At 25.7% G+C, this 11,873-nt stretch overlaps 3 protein-coding genes across 5 annotated transcripts in view; 2 read left to right on the forward strand and 1 right to left on the reverse strand.

Annotated features, from left to right (window-relative positions):
- The first annotated feature begins 2,943 nt into the window (after positions 1 to 2,943).
- The window catches only part of LOC126904756 (uncharacterized), a 13,559-nt gene continuing 4,629 nt past the window's right edge, over positions 2,944 to 11,873 (forward strand). The window contains exon 1 of one of the 3 annotated variants that reach the window (XM_050683981.1): positions 2,944 to 3,155. The gene's annotated coding sequence lies outside the window, so the exon portion shown is untranslated. The other 2 variants (XM_050683983.1, XM_050683982.1) reach the window with 2 other exon arrangements.
- On the forward strand, positions 4,050 to 5,331 carry LOC126904755 (uncharacterized). The gene is made up of 3 exons (XM_050683980.1): positions 4,050 to 4,066; positions 4,196 to 4,981; positions 5,081 to 5,331. Exons 2-3 carry the CDS (start codon positions 4,498 to 4,500, stop codon positions 5,116 to 5,118), a joined length of 522 nt encoding a protein of 173 aa, XP_050539937.1. The 5' UTR covers positions 4,050 to 4,066; positions 4,196 to 4,497; the 3' UTR covers positions 5,119 to 5,331.
- The window catches only part of LOC126904752 (trimethylguanosine synthase-like), a 17,190-nt gene continuing 14,402 nt past the window's right edge, over positions 9,086 to 11,873 (reverse strand). The window contains exon 3 of the mRNA XM_050683976.1: positions 9,086 to 9,478. Coding sequence (XP_050539933.1) covers positions 9,281 to 9,478 — 198 coding nt within the window. The 3' untranslated portion in view covers positions 9,086 to 9,280. The remainder of the gene's footprint in view (positions 9,479 to 11,873) is intronic.

Consider the following 11,873-nt stretch of genomic DNA (forward strand, 5'->3'; position numbering starts at 1 on the left):
AAAAGGGGGAAAAAAAAAAAAAAAAAAAAAAAAAAAAAAAAAAAAACACATCATAGTAAAATTAATACCTTCTCCGCTTCGCATCGAAGCTAAAAACATAATGTTTAAACAAAAAATAATAAATTTATAAACATTTAACATTGTGTAATATAAAAACAAAAATTTTTAATTTGATAAAAATAACATGTTTCCTACATGATTGAAATGTAATTTTATTTTATTTTTAAAATTTATTTGTCTTTATTTACAACATATTTAATTTAAAAATGGTAAAAATTTTAAAGATATTTTTGAGAACCATGAATTTCTTTCAACAACTTAGTATCTGATTTTAAAGTTTGAAACATTTCATTACAGTTTTCATCAAAGTTAGTAAGAACTAACATTACTGATTTCAATGTTGAAACATGTAATTGAGATTTTTCGGATGTCCAACATTTGTTTATTTGTGAAAATAATCTTTCTATAGGTGCACTTGTACCTGGAAGACTTAATACAAATTGGCACACTATTTCTAATTGTTTTACTGGAATTTCTTTATTTTTCATAAAATTAAAAAAATCTAGCCAACGTCCTTCAGATGAAGTACTATTTTCATTCCATTCAGACATTTTTTCTGAATTCATAAATATTTTTAATTGACCTATTTCATCAAAAAGTAAGTCTTTATTTAATTTTTCTCCAATTGAATTTTTAAAAGTATCACAAGAAAGTAATACTGATTTCCAAATAATTGGGTCTCGCAAACATATCCAAGAGAATAACTTTAAATCATTCATATTAGTTGACCATTTATTCAAATAATTTATACAATCATTATAAAATTCTTTAGCTTGAAATGAAAAATTTTCATAGTAATTGTTTTGTAGTTTTGATAATGATTCTCTCACTCTGGTTGGTAAAAATATTTCTTTTTCTCTGTGGGTTAAAGTATCAATAAGTTTAAAATACTCTAATGTTGCTTCAGTGGCACATATTTTATCACCTTCAACATTTAAAATACTTTGATGAAATAAAAATGAATTGTTGTGGACAAACCAAAACCAAATTTCTCCTAAAGGATTTTCAAAGAATTCTTTTAATATTGTAGGACATTCTACTGAGGCAAAATATTCTTTTAGTGGCTTAAACATTTGTAAAATTCGTTCTACTGCAGGCATCAGGCTTAAGAATCTTGTTTTTGAAAAAGTTAACATTTTTCTGTACTCCACTTCTACGGTATCACAAAAGTCCTTTAATGAACTAACTCTAACAGTATAAATGTAAAAATATTTATAAATTTTTACTACAATCACTTCAATATCAAAAGGTAAAATGTCGGTTGCATTTTGAATACAATTATTCAGAATATGTGCCACACATCCAACACCAACAATGGACGAAGAACATGAATTTTGTAATTTTTTGAATAAATTATTTTTCCCTAATCTATTTGAACCGCCAAAATTGGTGTTAGTATTATCTGCAGATAATCCTATACATTTAGATACAATACTTAGTTTGGTTAATGAATTAAAAACATATTCGTTTAATATTTCATACGTTTCTCCAGGTAATGCTTTAAGTTCTAATAATTTAATTTGTACTCCTTTTTTTGGACTAAAATATCTCACAAGCAAGGGAACAATTTTAATTTCTTTGTGATTAGATGAATCAATCATAATGCTAAAATACATAGCGTTTTGTAAAGCTGTGTTCAATCTTACTTCAGCTTCTTTGGCAAATACATTATTGATTATGCATTCAGCTTTGGTTCTACCCAAAGCAAATTTCGGTACAAATAATGTAGAGACTAATTTAGAAGTGCAATCTAACGATCTAAAACTTTGCATATGTTTAATAGTATGATAAGCTAAAGTACCTTCTTTAGCGGCAAGTAGCAAATTTTCAGTAGTAAGATCATTATTTTTAAAAAAGTGATCTATCTTTTGACTTGATGAAGCAGCATTTAAGCCTAGTTGATGTTTTTTTTTATTTATATGATTCTTTATATTGCTGCGACCACTATTTGATATATCAAATTCACATTTACACACCTCACAGAACACAATATGAGGAGATATTGAAGTGGGTTTTATAAAAGTAAACTCACTCTGAAGATTTGAATTGAACACACATTTTCTACGCGGTGGGCTCATTGTGCAAATATTTAAAACTACCGCCGTTTGCCATTCGAACCATTTGGTATCTATTAGTCGAATTACTAAGAATAAGCCGGGTTCAGAATATACCATGTTCGTGTTAAGTGAAATCCTTTTCTCTGATAATAGTTCAGACACGGTTTAATTGTTATATTCTGTAATGCGATAGTCACTATCACTGATAAAACAGAACGCAGCACAATTTTATTTTGATAACAACTTAATTTATCACACTATATAAAACTGTAAAATACTTTTTTTTATAAATATTCGTTTTAAGTTAATTAAGAGTACATTTGTATGTACTTTACACAAGTATTAAGGACAATAGGACAAGGCATCAAAAAAGAGTACTGTCCTACAAAAAAGAGTACGTCTGGTCACCATAATTATGACACGTTCTGTTAGTTAAAAATAGGCTATGAACCCCCTAAAATGTGCCATTGATCTAATATGTAGTTACTTACAAACAAAAGTATAAACACCATGGCAGATATACATGAGAAATATGAATGACAAAATAGACTAAGTGGCGTCTCGTGGGTGGGTGCTGGTGGTGGGTGTGTGACTTTAAATATAATACCGCTAGATAAAGGTATAAAAAATCGTCAAATTAAATATAATAAAATAAAATACAATTCATATATTATTTTAAAGGTCGCAGTAGAAAATAGAAATGAAAATAATAATAATAGCGATTATACTATTATAACAACCGATAACGACATGCAGTCAGTTCTAAATATAAATTACCCAATATAGTAGTATAATAATGTTTTATTGTATAAATGACGCTGCCGATCATACAAAACTCGTACATAACATCGTAGCCATACAGTACTCGCACGCAAACCATTAGCGCCTCTCTAGTAGTATACGTTTCTGCTAATCGTTAAGTGTATGTTTCGTACCTTCGTGAAGTTGTGAGCAAAGTTGAAAATAAATATACTTCGACTTAAAAGGTATGCCAGTCCACTTACTGCACTTGTTGAAAAATCATAAGGTGAAGAAGGAGTGAGTTGAAGTATCAGTTTTTATGCCGTTTTATATTAAATTTAACCCATCTATATCCTTATAAGAAATAAATATAGTTTGTATTTTATATAAGTTTTAAATATTATTGTGCCCTTCATTTCTGGACAGCCTTTAGATGTACCGAGAAGAGTGAAAAAAAGTAATTTATGATTAGAATTAATTAGTATTAGTAGTAATACCTTTGCCCGTGTACTCGCCAGTCATAAGATATATGCCAATTACCTCTCGGTAACGTGTAGGCAGTTGGCGCAAAAGATAGTAAAAGATCAATTAGAGATAATATGAGATTAATTCAGTCAACTACGAAAGAAAATAAAGGGAAGTGCAAATGTTCATTTGCATGCTTTTTTTCTTAAAAATTCACTTAGTGAGGTAGGGATATTTTATTATTTGATGACTCAACAAATATCGACCCCCAGATACTCTTTAACCTCATACTTCATCCTTACCATTCCACCATTATTAATATTACATTATTTTTAATTTATCACATATTTCAACAATTGGTGAATAATTTGTTTAATAATAATTTGTCTACTTTTCAGCAACTATTTATTCATTAACTAATTTAATTTTTATACTATACAATTTTTTTATATTTATGAAGTTATTTAACTACTAGTCTTCTATAATGTATGTGGTCTGAAACATAAAAAATAAAAGGAGAAAAATTAATATCTGTCTAAATTCATTATACTATTTAAGTTTAATTTTTTTAATTTATTTTTTTCAAATAACTTATTGTTATGTATAAATGAAACGCATAAATGTAATCATTTATAAATTAAAAATAAACTAATATTAGCTGCCTATAATTTATAAAAAATATATTATTAGTAATTTATTTACAGAAAAATGTAACAACAGTTTATTTGATTTAAAAAGTCCACGTATGTCAAAAATTATGTTGTAATGATTTTTTCTCTTCAGCATATCTACATTAGATTTTCACTCGTAGTTTTTTGTAATTTTCTTCGACATGATTTTAATTAGTTATGCATTGTTGTTAATTTGTTTAGCTAAAATCTGTACGTGTGAGCAAATTGATGTGGAAAATATAACACATGAAGTCGCAAAAAAACATATAGATAAACACAAGGCATTGTTACCTTTGAAACTACGGGATTTTTCTGTATATAATTGTCCTAAAGTTTCAGTCAAAAACATCGATGACTTCGACCTAAATGACAAGATTGATAAACCTGTACCTTTGAATGAACCATATCTAGGTTCAGCCCCTCATTTAATATACCGCACGCCTATTGTTGGAAGAACCTTACGAGAAATTACTGATCAAGCCATACAACAATATAACGATCCAATGGAAGCCATAGTTTGGCTTAGAAATGTTATTGAAAGCATTGGAATAACAATGTTATTTCAATATAGTCAATTCACAGCAAAAACGATTAAAAACATACTAAATGATCACGAGAAGTTTATTGATCATTATAATAAGGCCACAACTTTGTTCTTTTTTCTATCAAAAAAATTTAGTGATTATCGTTTACGTCAAGATCCGATTAATCTAATAACTTTAATGTTTAACGCATATAACCAATCTCAAAAACTGATGAATGATAAAAAACAATTTATTCATCTTAGCAATGTTTTTAAGGCACGTTTTACAGGCTGTATGAGTTTGGTAATGATGCCAAAAGATCTATATATATACAAAATTTTTAGTGAACTCCGAAGCAGTAATTTAACTAAATTAAAATCTACACATGATTTACCAAGTTATTTAAAGATACAACAGGATATGTTCTATTCTTTTATAGAATGTCATGAAAAAATGTTAAAAGGTAAATAGAAGAATACATTATCGTATTTTAATGTTATATAGTTTATCAGAAAATACTTTCAGTATGACTAATGAATTTTTTTTTCTTTTATTTTTTCAGGAAATACTAATGAGGTAAATTTAAAATTATCTTTATGAATATCTAAAAACTGTATTTTTTGTTATTTAATAATTTCAAATAATTTTTTTTTTCATATATATTAATGTATCATGAATTAAACGCAAGTTAACTTAACAATTTTGTTCAAGTTGAGCAGCTCAACTATATGTTATAACGCTATAATTTTTATATAATTAATGAATAATAATTTATTATACTCAATTAAAATTCCTGTAGTTAAGGCATTGATTATAAATGTTATAAAGAATATAATAAATAGTTAAATGAATAATTATTTACAAATATTGTAAGATTTAATTTGTAACTCTTTTTTTTTTTATAAAAGTAGTGTAATAGTTTCTATACTTATAATTAGCTAATAATATGTAAAAATGTATTCGCTTCAACGTGATACTAGAATGATTAATTTTTTTGTAATAAATTTTTATTATTAAAATATGTATTTGTAATTCTATATTATCACCAAAGTTTTCTGTGAGGTTTTTTTAACTATATTGTATTTTTGTATACTAATTTATTTGAAAAAGTCAACAGAAAAATGACAGCTTTTTTTTATTAAGAAATAAATGGTTTTGTTTATACTATTAATATTAAACCAATTAAACGTTAATTTTTTTTATTTGTTACGAAATATAAATAATGCTAAAAATATAATACTTATAAAGCAAAAAACCTAAAATAATTTCGTAAAGAAACAAAATATGTTTAAAATATAAAGAAAATGATTGTTTTACTAATTTTTTACACTCTTAAATGTAATATTCTTTCCGTCTAGAAAATCATAAAAATACATATAGTATCAATACTCTCAACTGAATCGAATGAATGATCCAAAATAATTTTTTTTTATATACAGGGTGNTATATATACACCTTATGTATTTCTTTTTTATTTAATATAACATTTTTGAATATCTCACCCTTTATCTGCTCATAAGATGATTAAAAAACAGAAACTTTTGTACTTAAAGTTAATTTTTTCATCTTAACTTTTAAAAGTATTCCAGAAATACTGTATCATATAAATATGTTTTGAATTAAAGTTTATGTTACACACTATAAGTTTAAAAAAATATTGTCCTGACACCTTATCTTTTATGAATAAATAACTGTCAAAGTTAAACAAAAAAATGCAATTTTAATGTAAATATCATCTTCTATTGTATTGTACATCTTTCATTTGACATACTTTTTTTTTAATCGTACCATTTCCATTTTATACATATAAAAAGTATAATTTTTTCAACTTAACTTCTATGTGCAAATGATTGTCGTAGATAAATAACTTTTTCTTTTTGAATTGAATTTTTTTTTAAATTTTGTACATTTTCCAAAGTGAAGAAAAAAAGAACGGTTCCCCTCTAAAAAAATTCAATGTGAAATAGTCTCTTTACACATTTTGTTTTTAATTTAACACCGTCATTACTTTTTAAAAAATGTACAACTAGACGATTTTAGCTTTGATGAGAAGCTGAGAAGGTATTAATTTTATCATGATGTGTTTTTTTTATTTTTATATCTGTTGCCACTTTTTCTCACCTCTCATTAGACCGATTTCTTTCAACAACACGTCAAAAGATCACAAATCATTACTAGTAGAAGACATTACCCTTAAAAAGTAAAATATTTTGATATGCGGGAAATCTCCAAAAAAATTACAAATTTAAAAATCGGTAAATTTTGTCATTTTTTTAAATTTTTTTTCTTAAAACTTCCATAACTTTTTCAAAAACCAACAAATCAACATAATTTTTTTTATATTAAAATTTTAGATATTTCCTTTTTATTTGATATCATTTTTTTTGAAAATCTATTACTTAACCTGCTCACTGGGGGATTTAAAATAGCAACTTTTTTACAAAAACTAACTTTTTCAACTTAATTTTTGAAAATGTTTCGGAAATACTGTCGTCCTTTAAACATATATCAAATCAAAGGTTATGTCATATACTATAAAATGAAAAAAAAAATTTGTGCCGACACCTTATCTTCTATGTGTAAATGGCTGCCGAATTCAACAAAAAATGAAATGTTTGCGATAAAAATCACCTTCTATGGGGATGTTTTTTGTACTTAAAACTGCCATAACTTTTTCAAATGTTAACAAATCAAAATAATATTTTTATATATTGAAACCTTAAGTAATTTCCTTTCATTTGATATCATTTTTTTTTTAACCAACACTTATTCTATTCACAGGGGGCTATTTAAAACATCCCGATCCCTTCCTTCTCAGAAGTCAAATATCTTGATCTTATCCTCGACAGTAAACTTACCTGGAATCCTCACCTAAAAGCCAAACGAAAAGCCCTTAATACTAGACTCCACCTCCTTAGACCCTTACTGAAATCCAAAATTAAATTATATACCAAACTACTAATTTATATGTCCTTACTCAATGGACTTATGGCGTTCAACTATGGGGTGCCGCTAAACCCTCAAACACCCGCACAATCCATTCTTTTCTATCAATATGCCTTTGCCTAGTTACATCTGCACCATGGTACTTAACCAGCAATAATCTCCACAAAGACCTTAAAATCCAAAATCTTAACCAAATCTCCAAACTATACTACACCAGACTTCACAACAAATTTCAACAGCACAAAAACCCACTAGTCTTTAAATTATCAACGAGCACACTCCTTGATATCCTGCACCGTAGACTTAAAAGGAAATGGTGTAGAGACCTTATTCTGTAGTAAGCGAGCTTAATAAATGTTGATGGTCCCTATCAGGCACCACCTCGAACTTTAAATAAATCTTTTTCTTTGTTCAAATCTTATCACTGACACTTTTAGGGTGTTACCACTGAGTAACCTCCCTAATCTCATGATTCATGTTATCTTATTTTTTATTGTAATTTATCAAACCTACTTATTATACACAGATTATGTATAACTATCTTAAATATCTCAGATTAAGATAACTATCTTAAATAAATAAAAAAATAAAAATAAAAACTCTAATTTAGTATTCTACTATTATTCTATAATATTCAAAATATGTTAGTAACATGTTATTTAATACATCATATTTAAAAAAAAAATGATTTTGGATTTCACGTGAATTTAACAATGGATTTTTACAATTATAATCAATTTTTATAACACGTTCAATTGAGTAAATTTTTCAACATCTCTTACATTATTCATTTTATATTTTGAAGCGAAACTAAGAAGGTATTGGTCTTTTGATGCTGTAATAAACTAAAGAATTTTTATGGATTTCAGAATTTTCAATCTAATATATTAGAAAAGAGACAATTTTAAGTGTTTCTGTTTTTATTTATCCTTATAAGGCTAAAATAATTAATATTAGAAAAATTGATTAAGTTAAACTCGAAACATTGTTATTGATTACTAGCGGCTAAATTTTTTACTAAATTAAAAGCTACATATATTAATCAAATCCAACACCACAAAAAAACAATGTTTTCATCATCAGCGACGAACTGATACTAGTGTCGGTTTGGCATTAAGTTTGATATGAAAAGCATCAAAACAATAAAATAATTGTTATATCTAGAAATAAAATTTATTTAATTTGTATCAATTATCATTAATTTATTCAACAACCAATATAAGCAATAAAAAATGTTCTTAATAATTTTTAAATAACATAAATCAACTTTTTAAACATTAATTTAATAATAAATCAATGAAATATTTTCAAATTAATTTGTTGAAAATAACTAAAAGCATTTGATTTTTTATAATAATTATTTATTATAGAATACAATATAACAAATATTTCGAGTTAACAATTCTAAGAAATAAAGTATATTTACTTATTTTTGATCAACAAAATAAATTCAAGATTAATTTAATGTAGTATTTACAGTAAAAATATTAAACATAAAACTAAAATCATTAAAAAATTGAATTCAAGTTATACAAATCAAGCGCATAAAAAAAAATTATATGTTTTATAATGATATGTATATAATGAGAATACAACTTTTCAGTAAAATATGTCATCCGACAGCATGTTGCGGCAAAAATTTAAGAATTATGAGGTATTTATATTTATTCGAAAATCGGTAGTATGTTTAACGTGAAAATTAGAATATTTCAAAATTTGTATGTGTCTTTTATCGGTATAATGTCAATAACTAGAAAAAATCAAAATTCAAAGCAGTACTTAATCGAAAAATAGTGAAAGTAGATTGGATTAATATTTAACAATAATAGTAATCAGCTGATTCTGGATACTTCAAGAATTTTTTATTAGTGTAAAGTTTATTGTCGTTGGATAAGTATTTAGTGTTCATATTGAAAAAGCGGCCGAAAAACGCAGTGATGGAATCGTGTCTATTGTCAATATAATTATGCTGAATTTCCATGTTTAGATCGAATAGTTTGCCAAATTGTATCAACTAGAAAATTAATTGATCGACATTAACTACAATTATGATTTACTTATGGAAATTTAAATCATTTACCTCGTTTCGACCTGTAGTTTTAGGTATGTGGAGTGCTACATTAGGAGCAATGCTTCTCAACAGGTCGAAGAGTTTTTTACCGCCTCCTTCGTAGTTGCTACACATATGCTTTTCGAGACTGTAAACTTTGTGTTCCTTATACGNTAGTTCTAGTTGCCGAATTTTTGTTGTTATAATTTTCACGTCGTAAATTTCCATTCACTTTAGTCTTTTCCAGGTCTTCTGGAGTAAAAACTTCAGTTTTTTTACATAGCAACGCACTGTTAGTGTTAGATGTTATAATATTTTCTGTTAATTTTTTAGACTGTATTCTATTAAGTTTGAGTGAATTTTCTATTAAGGTATTGTTTTCTTGATTTGTTGTAATAATATTTCCTGGCACTATATCAAATGGTTGTGTTGAATTATTGTTTTTTGACTGTATTAAATCTGAGTTAAAAGAATTATCAGATTTTACAGAAATCCTTGTAGGAGTGTTTGTGGTCTCTTTTTCAATTTCAGTTTTCGTAACAATTTCTGGGTTTAGTTTTTTGACGGGTTCTATTTCATTATTCGTTAATAAAATGTTCGTATTAGTGTTTGAGGGCTCTTTTTCGGTTTCAATTATCGGAGTTCCCGTAAATTTATCTTCTATGAGCGGTTCTTCTAAAATTGAATTTTTTGTCAAAATAGGCGTTTCCAAATTAACAGGATGTGTAGTCAAAACTGGGCAGTGATTATTCATAATGGATTTTACTGGTTTAGTTGAAGTAGTTTTCTTCTTAAAAAGTTTCATCTCCAAAAAAGTCTGCAGCGACACAACTGCCAATGCAATAAACATAATATCTCTGATTACTTGAAATGGAATTATAAAATATATCACCAACGTTGTTATAACGAAAAACAAATGCGAATCCATATTTTTTTATAAATATATAAACAAAAAACTTAAAAAATTTTAGATATACTTAGAGAAAAANAACAGAAAACTTAAAAAATTTTAGATATACTTAGAGAAAAATGTAACAGATAAAGTGTTTAAAGAATATACGTACTCATTTATCACAAAAAATAACTAAAGCAAAAATCACCAAACGGTGTCGATTTAAACAGCATTTTTTATCCTATTTATACAAAAAAAATTTGACTTTTTTCATATTATTTCAGCCAATTAATATAACAAAACATTTCTTCAATTGGCCAACAATTAAAACATTTAATTATCAAAATGTGTTATTTTGAATTACAAGTCTGCAACGATTGGCCTCAATGAGTAGCATTGATTTTATAGTTAAGGTCTACAACCAACATCTTCTTTTCTAATGAAATTATATAAAAACATTTCGACTTATCAATTTCTCTTTACATATTTAAATAAATATTTACAATTTTTTTAAAACTCCTGTGAAATTCAAATGGAAGTATTTATTATTATTTTTATCTTTTTTACATTTACATTCTACATTTTAAGTTTCTTTTTAACAAACTGTTTATCTGTTTTCAAATAGCTTTAAATTAATTTTGCAATGCTTTTTACAAAATTATTTGAATTATTGAATTTTAAAACTTATAATTACAATAAATTAGAACACTGAACATATGGAAATAAAATAGAACTACAAATAAAATGTCAAATCATAAATGACCATGGTAGTTATTTTGCCTAAGTACGCCGTTTCTAATAAGTTAAATTTTTTTTTAGAATGTAAAATATAAAAAATTACTTTAATTTAAATCAAATAAGCAAATTTAGTGTTTTAGTTGATTGTGGCGCTTGTCACAATTTATTTTTATGATTTTATTGTAACGTTTATTTGTTTTGTAAAACTAAGTATTTTTAATTTAAATTCATAATGTGAATAAACTCAAGACAGATATTTATTGGTAATGTTTTGAATACCTCATTTACAACATAAAAAATAAATAAATTTGTATTTAAACATTATACTTTGAATAAATTTACGAAAAATAAGTTTTATTTTATTCAAAATATATTGTATTTGAAACAATATCATTTTCATAACAATTTTTTGCAAAAAAATATCAGGTTGAAAAATAATTTATGATTACGTCTTAATTGCATTATTTTATATAATAATCGTTTTGTTTTGTACTAAGTGAATCGAATCAATTAACCAAAATCAATATAACTATATAAAAAACAAAATAGTAAGACAAAAATATGTCTAAATTAATTTTTATTTTAGTTTCTGCGTCTCGTCGTACAATTCACTTCTAAAAAATATACCATAAATGAAAATTTTTAATGTGTAAGACTTGTTAGATCGATCTAAGGACCGATCTAAATAATGAAACCAGCATTTTTATTCATAACAGTTTATTACAGAAA

The sequence above is a fragment of the Daktulosphaira vitifoliae genome, unplaced genomic scaffold (assembly GCF_025091365.1).
Source record: "Daktulosphaira vitifoliae isolate Bord-2020 unplaced genomic scaffold, ASM2509136v1 Scaffold_4, whole genome shotgun sequence".
Lineage (NCBI taxonomy): Eukaryota > Metazoa > Arthropoda > Insecta > Hemiptera > Phylloxeridae > Daktulosphaira > Daktulosphaira vitifoliae.